The 15,508-nt window shown below is 35.3% G+C and overlaps 1 protein-coding gene across 1 annotated transcript in view; it reads right to left on the reverse strand.

Moving 5' to 3' along the window:
• The window catches only part of LOC116769371 (zinc finger protein 704), a 38,665-nt gene that overhangs the window by 19,939 nt on the left and 3,218 nt on the right, over nucleotides 1-15,508 (reverse strand). The window contains exons 2-3 of the mRNA XM_032660473.2: nucleotides 7,593-7,759; nucleotides 1,571-1,698 (exon numbers count right to left, since the gene is read on the reverse strand). Coding sequence (XP_032516364.1) covers nucleotides 1,571-1,698; nucleotides 7,593-7,759 — 295 coding nt within the window. The remainder of the gene's footprint in view (nucleotides 1-1,570; nucleotides 1,699-7,592; nucleotides 7,760-15,508) is intronic.

A 15,508-nucleotide genomic window follows, 5' to 3' on the forward strand; every position in this document is an offset into this window, starting at 1 on the left:
TCGGATTTACTACGCGGATTTTATTATTTAAAAACTACATATTCCCGACGTTTCGGTTACTTTGCAGTAACCGTGATCACGGGCAGCTGCAAAGTAACGTTTATTTATATTTACAGCAATATCTAGGCACCTAACAAGATGTATTGAATTCGTATTATAAATTCTTCTTCTGTATTTAATGGTGGTTTTAAAAATATGTGATACAAATAATAATTCATTCTGAAGTGCGTAGCGCAAACAAAATTATACGTCAATAAATTACAAAACGGAACCATAGCCGGCCACTTTCACTTGTAAGAACGGCTATTTTCTCGCTGCACACACCGCATACCAACATTAGACCTGTGTCGGAGTCGGAGATGAATCATTAAATTTTATGAGGAACATTATTGAGTGGTTGATACCAAAATTGGGTAATGTTGTAATGTCTTATTTAAGAATATTTTCTTGAATCGGTATCATGGATAGATTATTTGAATGTGCGTGAGCGTTGATGTAAACAACGGAATAACTATAGTAATATTGTTTGTATGTGCAATGAATGCTTTCATTTCTTCGAGTGTAATTATAATTCAACGTGGATTTCTGTATTTTTATTTAATTCTACGCGGACAGCACTGGCGGTCTTTGCTCGAGTGGAGAGATGACATGACACTAATAAATAATTATCTAGTCTAGCCAATAAGGGCAGCTGAATATCCTCTGCTCAACTAACTAGATCGCATTTGGTTGGAGCTCATAACATGAGCGGAGTTACGAATACCTGTCTAGACATTGTCTAGACTTAAGTCTAGACGTTATCAACATTTGGAACATTTTACTCAGAAACCAAAACCCTGAATTATTACTATTTATTATATATATATGAAATTACGAGTTAAATGTGAAGCCGCAATAAATCCTACATGTTACAAAAATGTATAGGTCGCTATTCATCCGTGTATCACTCTATAAGATGAATGCGCAACAGTTCCTTCACAATATGTTTTTAATGTCATCGTAATGGGAAAACCCATCATCATGATTTGAAATACGTTGAGATATGAAAGTCGAAAACAACAATATGTTACATTACGGACTGCATGCAGGTGGTATCTGTTACGTAACACTAGATACAACTAGGCGTAACTCAGCAGCCGACGCAGCGTAGCGGTATTAGCTTATATAATACGGAATATATTAGCTAAATATTAATATTTTCGATCGATATCATAAAAGGAATAACTAGGTAGAAAACCTAACTTCAATGGAAACAAGAATTACTATCCAAATTGGATTAAGCCACAATAAGAATGAGAAAAATGAAATTACTTCTGATTCAGTTGAGGTAGTTTACAAAGAGAAAATTTCTAACGTCAGACTCTTTCAAGTGTTCTAACAAGTGACGTCACCAAATCGACCATTAACATAGAGTTTGCAGTCATAGATAATCAATTTAAGCACGAACTCCTTCTCCTCCGAATTATTAATAATTTATATTTAAAAATACAAAAGTCTTGACGCGACATTAATTAAACAAGAGCGAAGTATCAAGTCCTTAATATTGCCCGGCCTTAGAAAGTTTACTTACTGGGTCGAGGTGAATTCGGAGAACAGCTGAGTGACATTAAGACGAGGGCGGCGTTGCATTCGTTCATCTGATCATCCCTCTCTCCGTAACCCAGTTCACAGGAGCTGCTCGGACCACGCTTACGAGATCTGTTGACAATAAATCATCATCAATTATATACAAACATCACATCACAGAAACCGTTGCGTTTAGGATGAAAAATTATAATAATATTATATATTTTCTGTTATCGTAGGATCCACAGTATAAAAGAACAAAAGGGGCCGTGTAAGTATGTCTATATATCAATATTGTTTATTAGATTTGCGCGACGATTTAAAATCTAACGTAAACATGTTTTTGTATAAGTGTCCATTGATTAAATATAGAGATCTTTATTCATTATATCATATTCCCATAGTCTGATAGTATTGAAGTAATTTGACTTTAAAACAAATTATTTTACAAACTCAAATAGCTTTCGACCTCTGTCTGTTATCGTCTGACTAAGCAATTACATATTTATTAAAACAGAGCTTTGTTGAGACCGAAATCTAGTTACAGGGCAGACAGGACGTCAACCTCCAAAAGTTCATCTTTGATAGTAACGAGCTGTAAATCGATAAGATAATATTCAAATTACACGTAATAAGTATAAACAATTGGGTTACTCTGTTTGCATATCATTTACGCATTACTCATTTAAAAGATAACCCACTCTTATAATTTAATTGTTATATAAATAAATTAATGATATCAAGAACAAATTGTTCTTAATTAACCTCTAATATGTAAATTACTATAATTTCATCGTTTTATCACCAAACAGTAACAATATGTAATACTATGAAAGAAGTACTGTGTAATAATTACGTTGTTTAATATATTTTTGTAAGCGTAGTAACGAAGAGTGATATGTAATTACGTAGTACGCTACAAATGAATCTATTCAAAATGTAATCGCTGTGTAAACAGCCAAAATTAAAGAATGTATAATTTCTAGCGTTGTTTTTACAACTGTATTACGTCAATGTTATCAAGGGCATTTTTTTTTTTAACAGTACATTGTTTACAGTATCGTCACAATCAATCCGATTTAAATGTCGCCTGAGGTGTTTGAACTTTCGTATTATTAAAGTAAATGTGAAGGTTCCAGTGTCAGATAATGACCGGGGAAGACGTCCTAGAGCAACAGGCATCAGGCGGGTCGAACGTTGACTCTAAGATCGGTGACCGACCGCTGCCGAATCAACGGATTCCATTCGCCAATAAATTGCCATGAAACTAGTTTCAACTTTCTTCTTTACGTCATCACTAAATAGCATTCATAATCGATTCTAACCGAATATCAACCGAGAGTACGTTCCGTCGCTGGTAGTATTAAGTTGAAGTTTATTACTTTTATTACAGCAAAAAATCTGTACCCCTATATGAGGTGGTTAAACTCTGGTCACGACCTTCTGCAGGGTCGTTATCCTATCAAAAACAGGTGATTATAGGTCACCTTAACTATATTGTTGTGAGCTTGCACCTATCTGATAAATGTATCTGACGCGGATAATTAAAAACACGCGCTCTTACTTGACTGTATAAGACGCAGTTAAATTGTTTATTTAAAATGTTTTTACACGTTAATTTAACTAATATTTATTTTTTGTATTAGGACGTTTTTAATGATAAAAGAACAATCAGGGATTTTATAACTTAAAGCTCTACATTCTAATAATAATTTATCGTTAAAAAAATTCAACCTGTGTAAACATGATATTGTAAAATTAAGAAATCTTCAATGACATTATCGATTAATAAATATTTATTTATGTATGAAGATAAGCGTAGATAAAATATTCTATTATTATTAAAGGCTTTATAAACATTAAGAATGCGTAAGAATTTCTAACTTTTCTTGAAATTATTCTACGTTATTTTGCTTACATTAAAAATAACTTCTCCGAGATAACATTAGCGTTGGTTTTGCGCAATCTGCTTATTTGGTTGCAATAATTGAATCACGCCGGCCGGCGAACAGCGACGTAAAAATAGCAGAGACACGTAATTTCCTCTAATACTCTGACGTAATCTACAACGTAGAGGTTTTAGCTCATCGCCACTGATTATTTACCTCGTAATTATATAGTAATTTTATTTCTTTATAATATGTTGCAGATGCAATGTTTCTATTATGTGGTCATAATCTTTGGACCGTTGACATTCAAAACCGGTAAGTTCATTGACGATTTTTTTTTTTTAATATTTCGTCCATCGAGTACGCATTTCATAGAATATTAAACGTGAAGTTTTAATTTAGATTAGTCTCTGGCAAGTCTCATGATCCGTGTAGTGTGTTGTACACGTAACATTGAAAACGACCTTGACGTCCGTTGTCAACCGCCAGCCCGCTACCAAAGATCTGCTCACATACATTACTACTTACAATATATAATCGCATCTATAATTTATTTCAAATCATTTCCTGTTTCGTTCCGTATTATCTATAAGAATGGTATCTCCGTTATTTTTACGTTCAACACCAATCTTATCACAATTTTATCTGCATGTCGCTGTTTTGACATGTCAACAACATTAAAGCACTAATGACATTCAGAATAAAAATATAATTTCTCGAGACAAAGAAATTACGACACCTGCATTGTTTAAGGGCACAAGGAATGTTATTTTTAGTGTAAATACATTTTATTGTTTATAATAATTACTCTATATACGAATATTTTAAATGAGTTTTTAGTGAATGCTGATGATAAATTTGGTGACAAATATTGATTTAAATACAAATCAGAAATAATTCAGTATATAGTTCCTAAATAGTTTTGTTAGTTTCGGCGTCGACGTGCAAGTAGTTGATGTAGGTCGCGAAGTCATTTTTTGTTTAGTAAAAAAAGTGCGATCGTGCTAGCGTAATTCACTGTGCGGGCGCAGCCCCCACTCCGTACTTTGGTGAGGTCATCGCTGATCTCGAGCGTGAACTACAATTTAGACAGGTATTACGCTAATTTGAATAGATATATGTAATATATTTATTAATGATTTTGACGGATTGACCGGAGATAAACTTCCCTTTTTTAATGTTTTAATAATTTCCGGGTGAAATTTGTTTTTAATATATTTTTTTTAAATTAAGTCTATGGACACTAACGATTCAATAGAAGGTTAATAACACATGGTGAAAATTTATCACGTTTTTTCTAATCGCTATCGATTGATTTAAAATAAAGTTAAAAATTCCACTGTTAAATTACCGATTTCGGGGAATAATTACATACAGCGGACGGTTTTTTGTTCCCGCCGACGGTGGAATAACCTGCAGGTAGGTCGATGTAAAGTCAGAGAACAGATTAATATTTTTAACAGTTCTTATGAATCATTTTCCTTTGTTGTGTAGTTTTCTGAAAATACATATGTTTTCATCTGCGTACACGCTAATGAAGTTGTGTATTCGTTCTTAGAGGTACATATGGCTACACAGTATGCAATATGCATGTTCGAACATTTTTGTAACACTTTCTCTAGGAAGGCGACATTCTTACACCTGCAAAATGAAATAACGGGCCTCACTGATGAAAGCAAACGTGCGGTGCCCAGTGTGAAAGTGCTTCGATAGTGCCACTCACTGACTCCTCTTGTTGCGCAAACGTATGCAAAATGGCACTCCGCTATATAAGTTTCTCAGGCCAGTTCTAAAGTAACCTATAGAGTGAACCAGGTACCATAACAGTGTAATGAGTTAGTTATCTTTGTTACAATTTTTCACTTGTTGGCTGTTAACAATGATACTGTGGTTACAATCTGACGTAATGCGTTATTATAGTCGGAATGCGCAGTTGCTAGCTGGAGTTAATCGCCCGTGACACTCAAATATCTAATTTGCATACAACACTGCCTCAATAAAGGGAATACCATTTTTGACATTGAAAGTATATGAATAAGGCTTCTGTGATTGACAGCGTCATATATGGTCTCGACTGTGGGCTCACATTCCAAGTCTTACAAAGCGTTAGCTTGTGTTTAATTTAGCAACTACAACCGGCGATAAGTAGCGACCTCACGCTTGCAACATCAAAATGCGGGCTGAGTTGTCGCCCCACTGGCCGACTAAACAACACTACCTGCTCGAGGACGTAGATACATAATTTACAATAGAAAACATAATTCAACGATTAACTGTTCATACAGTTACATATAATGATATAGATTACATATCTCGTATATCAATATTGCTAATATTTGTCGTTTCAATGGTATTGGACTTTGCTGTATGCGGCAATTCTCTAGTGTGTTACTTTGTTCCATTTTAAAAGCAGGTCACTGTGTCATGGCGACCGCGGCTAGTGTCATGCGAACGAGGCGCCATCTTCGAATTTCATTGATTCGGCTTAAAAATAAAATTCAATGGTCTCTAATTGTAGCGTTCCCATTACACGGCATAGTGTTGAATAAGAAGTCGCTATATTGGCGGAAAATGAAACTTTGAGACTTTCACTTTGCCATGGCCCAGTCGTGGCGTGATTGCAAAAATTATTATATCAAAACCGTTCTTCAAATTCTTCATTTTTCTAACATCAGTAGCGAATGTATTAACATAAATAATATACATAGTCTTCACTTTCTTTGTTTTCATATACGTGGTTAAGTACATATATACTTGTAAATTATTAAAGTATTTTCTGAGAACACTAAAGTATTTCTAATTGCTTCTACTGGGATTCACTATCAAGGTCGAAGGCAAATTGATAATAACTTAATTAAAATTGTATCAGAATCACTACATCTCAGTGGAATTACATTTTTGGCTTCAGATGTGAAATTTTGACCTACATCCGAGGTCTCGCCTCTCTCTGGCGTCACGATGAAAAGTGAAACTGCGATGCCAGTGAACGTCACTATTGCGTTCATTTATGCTGATTGTTCCGGTTCAATGCTATAAAATATTTTACGTAGTGCTAAATCGGGCAACTTTTATAATATGTCATATATAAAGATGTAAAGTTCAAGAAGAATTCACAAAGTAGATAAATGTTTATAACTCTTGCTGCATTGTCCGTCTCTCTCTTTGGTTCGGAGGTGTGGGGAGCGGGAGGCCAGTGCAGAATGTAGGCAAGTGTGACAAGGACACGCCCGTACTTTGCGCTAACACTTCCATCCAGATCTAATGTGCTTGCTAAGGATTTTGCAATATCGCCCGCGCTGTTCAATTTTGTATGAAGTTTGTAAACGATTGTTTGAAACAACCTACCACAATAAGAAATACGAATACATTGCCGATAGGTGCTAAATACAGTAAATAACAGCAAGGCCACTTCACGCATCACGTATTCGGTAAACAAATTGTAGTACACATCGTTTTACTACTTATTTATTATCCTTTGTTAGAGAATGCAGGAAATAATGTGAACTTGTAGCGTAATGAGGGAATTTCTAAAGGTCAAATTTGTAATAGATATGGCTTTCCTCATCAAGCAAGGTGAACTGCAATTTGAAGGGAAAATTATTAAGCATTTTTTTTTACAAAGCTGTCGGTAGGTTTCGGTAGCTAATATTGGTTCGATTACAAAACGCGTGCGCGCAAACTGTTGATGAATAAATAATGCATCAACTTCCTTTGCATAGTGATTAAAATGATTAGAAAAGTATCAATTTTGTTACAATACTATTATACAGTACAAGGTAAAGGAGTGGCCATTGATTGTTTCTAGATGTCTTCTAAATTGATTAAAATTAAGTCGTTGATTTAATATGCCTCCCATTGAAATTGTTTATTAAAGCGATACCTTTACTGAAATGGATGGTGTGAGAGGAAATAACGGTTTAAGTCGAGTCTAAATTACACACAGTAATAGGGTTATACCTGTCGTAATGGGATACTGTTATTAACAGAACTTTATCACCTATTAAACTCTTAAGGTATACAACGCAATAGGAAATTTTAATCCTAAAAACTATAGCATATGAAATGAGTACATAGAAGTATGTTCAGGATATTAGTATATACAAGGCAGCGGTTGTTTTGATTTGTAAAAGCTTATACCCTTGCATGTGATGTGCAGGCACTTCGATAGTAGCGGAGGCTCGGCGGCGATCGCCAGCCATGTCAGCAAGTCTTGCGAAGTCCGTGTCTACGTCAGCGAGCCTTGCAGACTTACGAGACTCCAACAGCCTTATCTCTTCCAATCTCTTTCTCAGCTCTATCGGCACCTGTAACAAATTAGTGTATGAAAGTGAAAGTTGCCTTTGAAAGTGCCGACTAGCTTTTCGATGTCAGGTTCGTTGTTGAATGAGTGCTGACATTTAAGATATTTTCACGTAGGTTGCAGACGTCATATGTGTTATGTAAGGCACTGGAACAAAAAGCGGTGTGTATAGGAGATCAATATGGCGACCTTCGTCGGTCCGTGTTGAATGTGACGTCATGGCCTAGAATAGTTTTAAGTGTATCGACTTGCATTCCGTGTCATTGACATTAAATTATAAATTATTTTCGGTTCTTAAAATAATTTCGATGTATAGGAATGCAATGAATTCAACAACGGCAGTCGGTAAGAGGTGATATGTCATAAGATTGTTTTTAACTATAAGTATGAGCAAGAGTAACAGGACATTGAAAGTATTTTCATGAGACCTATTACTTACTTAAGATTATTTACAATATGATGGTTAACTAGTTTGGAGACTTCCGTTTCCCTTAAGCTGACGCTTGTCTAGCTGACTCGTTCTAGCTCTGTTGCTGACGCTAGAACGAGTCTTACGTTGCAATACAATAATAATTTTTATCTACTAGTCGACTTCTACTTTTACTTCTATATAGGTCATTGCGAGTGTTATTATTTCGATGACGATATCATTCTTTCCTAACTAAACATTTGAATTTATACAAAAAAAAAACCTTAATAGTACGTATTTAATTCGGTAATTAGACTAAATAGCGTTTGGTCTAAATGTGACGAATTAGTCTGATTACAATAATATTTAACCTCGATTATCCAGCTCGTAGTAACGAAGTTAAGATCTGAGGCTTAGTAAATAATATGACTATAGAAGTGTTTGGAGGACGGTCCGGGCCGAGGCTGGCGGTGAACGTGAGGCGTGAGCTCCAAAGCAGTGATTGCATCGCAGACTTTCACTTTTTGAATATTTGGTGTCCGCGGACGTGGCTTGCTCAGAGCCACGTTCGTACCGGAACAATGAAAGTTTATTTAATGAGAAAATATTATGTATGACCAGCGTTCTTAATACACCTTACTATTGCTCTTTGTTTCATTTAACGTCTGCGATTTTTTTAAATAACATCGCCTTAATTAAATTCGAGTAAGTTAAACATTGACATGAGTGACTTTCTAATTTACTTTCATTATTCAGACGTTCGTTTGTGACTTAATCTATAGCCTATTGTTATGGTCACGATATTACAAGTCACTAATTATGAATTGCAACTTAACTAGAGCAGATCAATGCCAACCATTTAAAGCGATGAGCGTGTGCCGGCTAAGATGCAGTTCCTCTAACAGACTCCCACTACACAGTACACCCCTCCCCCGTCAAGGCAACACAGCGTTATGTAAAAAGTGACAACTATTGCACAATTGCTCGATCCGATGGCGAAACTTGGCCGCCTATAAATGCCAGTGAAAGTCACCAAGTGACTTTGACATGCTAACTGATAACACCTCGTTATTACTGCGATAGAAACTTAATTTCTTTAATATGTAAGGTAGTTGTGTTGATGATATTAATAGTACAGATTATGTCTCTTCAATTATTTTACTCTTTTATGACATAAACGAGTGTAGGTAGACTTAATAGTACATTGAACGGTTTTTATCATATTCATAACTGTTTGCGATTTTATTGTCGATACAGACTTAGTTTTTCATATTAAAAATAAGTCTGTTGCTTCAGTAGCCACTCTACTTTATTTATCTCTAATTATGACAGAAACGTTGGCGCACACGCACGCGTTGTTTACTTGAACATAAGTAATCGCAGTGAAGCATTACGCTGGTCTCTCTTGGAATCTGTATTTCGAAAGCTCGATCGACTCTATTATAGAATGTTGCCACATCATGAAACTAATAAATTATTTGCAACTTTAATTATATTTAAATGTTTACGATGACATTAATTTTTATCACAGGCAACATTAATTTAATATAAAAATAATAGTTACTTTAACCGTGCGAGTATATAGTCATGTTTAGTAGTATGGTATTGGAAGCGAAAGTTATCACATAGCGAGCATACAAGTGGCATTGACTGCAAAATACGATTCATCGGTTGTATGACGCTATGTCGTGCCTACCGACAACGACGCGACGCACGTTTACGTATGCGATTATTTATTGCTGTGCACTCAAATATTTTATAACATTTTAGAATCTGTATTAACAATGAGCTATTTTCATATTATCTTGATGTTTAGAATATGCTGAGCATTCGAGGCAATAATATGTATGAATAATTTATATTACTGTTTTATAGCTATCGTAAATATACATGAGGTTCAATGGCACTTGACACCGTCATTGTTACAACGAAAGTAAACGTCTACAGACGCTCTGATAGATATCAGTCGGTTTAAAAACGCGGTGAGTTTGTTTGGATGAGACTGGAACACTCAAACTAAATGACAAACCGTAACATTCTAAATCAACTGCATTATAATTCCCAGGAATGTATTGCTTTGTGGTCGACAAAACAATAGAGCAACATTGGGACGACCGATAAAGTTGCAACATTGCAATGTCTCTAGATACGTAGGTATCTGAACGATAAAAATATTATTTTACAACGTGCCTTCTAAATGTAACCATTTTAACTATATATATTTAAACGAGAGAGTAACGACTGATAAATGAGATCGGTGAAGAAAAACGTCCATGATAAACATCATATCTTTAAGTTGAGCTTGTGTTTATTTTGTGATCGACGACAATAGGTTTTAGTCGAGGTTGATTCTCTAAATATTCAGTGAGCCTGCAGTTGGAGTCACGTTGTCAAGCATGCATAAGCAATTCGATGGTTGTAGGCGATCGTGCGCCATTAAATAGGTCAATAGCTTTACCATCGGCTCATAAATAAAACCTCTACTTTTATATTGGATTTTTGTTGTACCGCGAAAAAGTCAATCCTTACAGTTTAAGCCTTTATATTATAAGAATAATTTTTAAAAAAACTATCTCTTCAGAACTGGGAAAATGAACATGTAGGAGTTCAAATAAAAGTTCTTTTAAGTCCAAAGTAGAGTCAAATGGAGAGTTACAGCTGTTAGTTGTCGAACTGTTCACAAAACTAAACAGAACTCACGATCTATGAATAGGATTAACATTTTGAAATGATGGAGGCGTGGCACTTTCATAGTATATACCTTCATCCATCACAAGTCAACCTTGCGAGTCAATTTATTCACTTAGGTGTTTCATAATTCAGTAGCTTCTAAAGGTATACAAAAAACAATTATTTAAAAGAATACATAATCATCCTCCCAAACTTAATACTATTTCGAAGGAAATTTGGTAGAAACTATAACGCGTGAATGTACTATTTTGAAGTCCTTATAAAGATTAAGGTAAGCTATTGAAATCGGATGTGTACGCTTAGTCCGAGCAATCGATTGGCACGAAGCGGACGGCCTTGTATCATTAGTGAATACAAACGGTGGTTGCAAGGCGGATACAGCGGCAGCCAGCACGCGAACCACGAACACCATCCCTTCCAACTGGAGGCACAACCTTGCGCCGAAAATCCGTGACCTACATAGCGTATGTCCAAATGCAAGCAACAATTTTATTACGGACATTCTCCTTGTAACAATATAGAATGCTAAGAAAAGCTCCTGTAGGTATGAGTATTTTAACGAGAATAAAAAGAAACCGTTAACTCGTTAATTGTACGGGGAAAATGCACTATACTGGGAATTACTGGTCGGTTGTACGAATTACTTGGATGTAAAATCATGCAACAGATGCGAAGTTTTTGTGGTCATATCATATCATATTTTCCTCATACAATCGTTGTGCCCTAGGCCGGGATCAGGACAAAGTTAGGTGACCTATTTGGCAACGTTGAGAGTGGGTCATGATCCCATTAGCCTAGTTCGTAGGTTACAAAAATTTAAATGCATTTTACAGCATTAATACCTTTAAAGTAATATGAAAAATAATACGGAATGTAGTGTAAAACCTAAAAAAAAATACCCAAAGATAAGATAAATAGATCATAGATTAATGGCAGTTATTTTGACGAATGGTGTTTCATCGAACTACTATAAATTCATTTGACAATGTAGGTCAACTAGTGTCGTTGTCAGGAAATCATTATTGCGCTGACACTGATGATGCAAGAGCACGCTTTATTTACTACGAGGCCTAGGTTATTGGTCTAAACAATTGAAGGTTTCATTGATAGATATGACGTCATATCGCTAGTCATAGCCATTTCAGAATCGACACCAGCGCGAGTCACGTCGGAGAGAGCGCGTAGGCTGGGAGTGCCGTGATGTCACGGGCACAATTTACTGTTTTCACTGTGGGCGGCTGATGCAAGCGGCTGTACATCTTAGACAAAACGTACGTAAACAAATCGTGTAAGGCCGATTTACAATTACGTAACTATTGAACAAGAAATCTCGCTCATTTCAACAGCACCCAAGGTGATGCTATAATCATATTATTTACGCGACGCTTAGAAAACTCAGCATTTTGCGTTGGGAGTCCCAAAGAGTTGTTCACTCATTATGAGGTAGAGGCTATGTTTTTCGGTGGTCCGGTATTGAGCACGCAGGCGTCATGACCCAATGTGACCCAAAAACGTGCCCCAACTAGTTGATAACGGATACCGGGAACCTGTTCGTCTGATATGTACGCAATATACGCAATGCTAATAGAACCGTTATCTCGCTGACCTGCAACCGTGTCTCGCTTTGTGATGTATAAAGACGACATAACATCAGCTCCATACCAGGTTTTGGATTATATAGTATGCTATAAAAACAATACATACACTTTTTTACTAGCACTTATATTTCGATTGTTTTGAGTATCTTAATTTTATAACACGAACAACGAACCCATAGTTACGTGGTAGCCGTCTACAAAGCGTTAATGAACAATAGTTTAGCGTTATGTCCTTTGACGTAATAGAAAGTTGAAAATACAAACGTGTATACATGTGACATTTATTTTTATATAATATCTGTATATTATCTGCATATTTCTATTATATGTCATGCAAAAGGAAAACACAAGTGGAGGTCGGATTTCGAATGCGGGATGTGCGTTCAATATCAACGTTTCTGGGTCAGTGGGTCACCGTGCCAGAGGCCCGCGGCCCGCGCACGGCTCGTGCAACTTATAATTACATGATCTTCGCTGAAATCACTTGCATGTGCAGCGTTAATCACACACACACACCTACGTCGCTGTCAAATGAATCATGACCTTTGCCTTCGCCATCTACCTTCTTATTGACGCTTTTTACATCAAGGCTTCAAGGTTGCTTTAATTTTCAAAGTATTTACTTTCGGCGGTATTTTTTATAACCGCGCCGAAGATGGCCGTCGCCTACGCAATAACGGTACGTTACTGTTATGTCAAATTCCCAAAACAAGTTATTTTGATTCGCCAACTCGTACCTTGTTGTCTCACGGCACGGTTAACTATTCAATGCTCGCGTTGACACAAGTTTACTTATGAAGCGCTTTTGTTTGTAATCTGCATTCCAGTTTATTTGTAACGTTAATTTATCGAGATTTAATATTCATTTAACCCAGTGTTCAGATAACAGCGGCAGTGCACGAATCATGAAACTATTTCAAGGCAAACAAAATGGGGTCACCCACAAAGGGCCTTCGCGGCATTTGTGGAATGACAATCATAGACAAAAATATCATAACCGAACTATCTCAACAATTTTTTCTGAATTTTCTATGATTTAGTATAAATAATAATGAGTAACATGTGATTTAAATCAAATACATATCAAAGAATATCAGAAGTATTATGACAGTATAAAATTAATCATCTCCTATTATTTTAAATACGAATGTATGATTGTTAAGATTTTAAAAGAGATCTTTTGAAGGGAAATTTATGTTAACAGTTAACAGAATGAGACGTATATTAAAACATTGTTTGAATTGTTATAGAATACAGGTGCGTAGGCAGGCGGATGGCTTGTGGCATGTTCATGTCGTTAGAAGACGTCTTTGAATTCGCAACGGTTTTCTGACATCTTTAAATGGTCAATCATCATGTTTTGTAACTAAAAGTGGGTCGAATACATTATTCGAGCTATATTTTATGTGATTGGCTATCTAGAGCTTGTATGACTCGCTTATGTTGAATGTCGCTGGCCCAATATTGTAGTGTCAAATAAATGTATAGCACTCTTGTTCGCAAGACATTGAAAGTCTCAATAGTCTTGCGACCTCTTTTTATAATCTTGGTTTCGATCAGCTTAATCAACTGGCACAAATATTTTTTTTTATTCTTTTGCTCTGTAGTGAAGTTTTAGAAGAACAAGCTTGCTATTTATCAATTATCAGTTTAAAACGAAGGTTGAGAAAATCTATTCTCACTTGATGATAAAATCTACAATATTAAACCGTTGTAAATTCAGTTTAGTTTTAAAACGAACTTGGCACTTTATAAATATTTTAAAAATATGTATAAATAAAACATTTCAATAAAAAAAAATACTAAGTGCTAATAATATAAAACAATATAATGACCTAATTTGTATTAGATCGTAAGTACACTTAAGAGTTCAAAAAGTATGAATTATGATATAGAACCTATTTTTTAAATAGCCGTTTCTCGTTCATTGTTTCACAGGCTGAGTGCTATCAATCTCTTGACAGCATGTTGATGAGTTGGTAACAATATTATCTTATCAACCTTGATTTATTTAGAAACAGTGTTACTGGGCGAACGGAGTTACGTAACTATACACTTGGCAAATTTGAAATATGCAGCTTTGAGCTTGGGTATATAAGATTCATAATAAACCTCCTATATACGAATTACGATTCAGTAACATACCTTTAATTACATGACACATGTATGTGTTGGTAAAATCGTAATCTATGAAATAAACGCCTTCATTCTCAACGATAGTAGCATCGACATTTTCAATGTATAGTGTAAATAAATACATTGCTAGTACGCGCTGGGAGTTGAAGTTTTCTCTTCCCATAGTTTCTACTTAATGGTCACGTATTAACTTAAAAAAAAGTCACGTACAACAGGAAATCATTGAGATTGAAATTTCGAATCAATTTTATTACTTTATAACTCATTTTACAGTCTTAATGACAGTTTATGCAAGTAAATAGTCAACGAAACAGCATCAAAATACAGTGGCATTGATCGCTAAGTTTATCAATAGTAATATTTTTTTTTAAATAAGATGTACAAACAAGTGAAATTGATATTGAACACGCCAGTTAATCACGCTAGAACTGTGAGGCGTGATCGGCTTCTGTTTTAACGTAAAAAGTAAAGCAACATTGCATTTCTAATCTAAAAAATGCTTAGAACTCAATGAGTTCATATGAAGTTAGATTTGCAAAGCCAGTAAACATTGAATGTTAAACAGTTTGAAATGAATATTAAAAGAGAAAGAATCCACATCGAGCGGTAATTTAAAAAGTTCCGTAATATATGTTTAAAAGTGAATGAGGCGAAGCAATTTATAGGTGTGAGAGGCACTTTCACACTCGTAGTGACTCGGTCGTATTGTTCAGAAGACGTATCGAATAGCCAACTTAGCCTAACGAACCGGAGGTGGACGGAAATATATAAAATTCTTATCAAAAACAACATTACGTAACATATATTTCCGAAAATAAACAATCTCATAAACTGACCTGCCTCAAATATCAAAAAATATCAAAAATGTCAACGTAATCTTGCATAAAGCAATCAAATTAATAACTTCGCACGTCCTGTG

Source organism: Danaus plexippus (genome assembly GCF_018135715.1).
Source record: "Danaus plexippus chromosome 3 unlocalized genomic scaffold, MEX_DaPlex mxdp_30, whole genome shotgun sequence".
Taxonomy (NCBI): Eukaryota; Metazoa; Arthropoda; class Insecta; order Lepidoptera; family Nymphalidae; genus Danaus; species Danaus plexippus.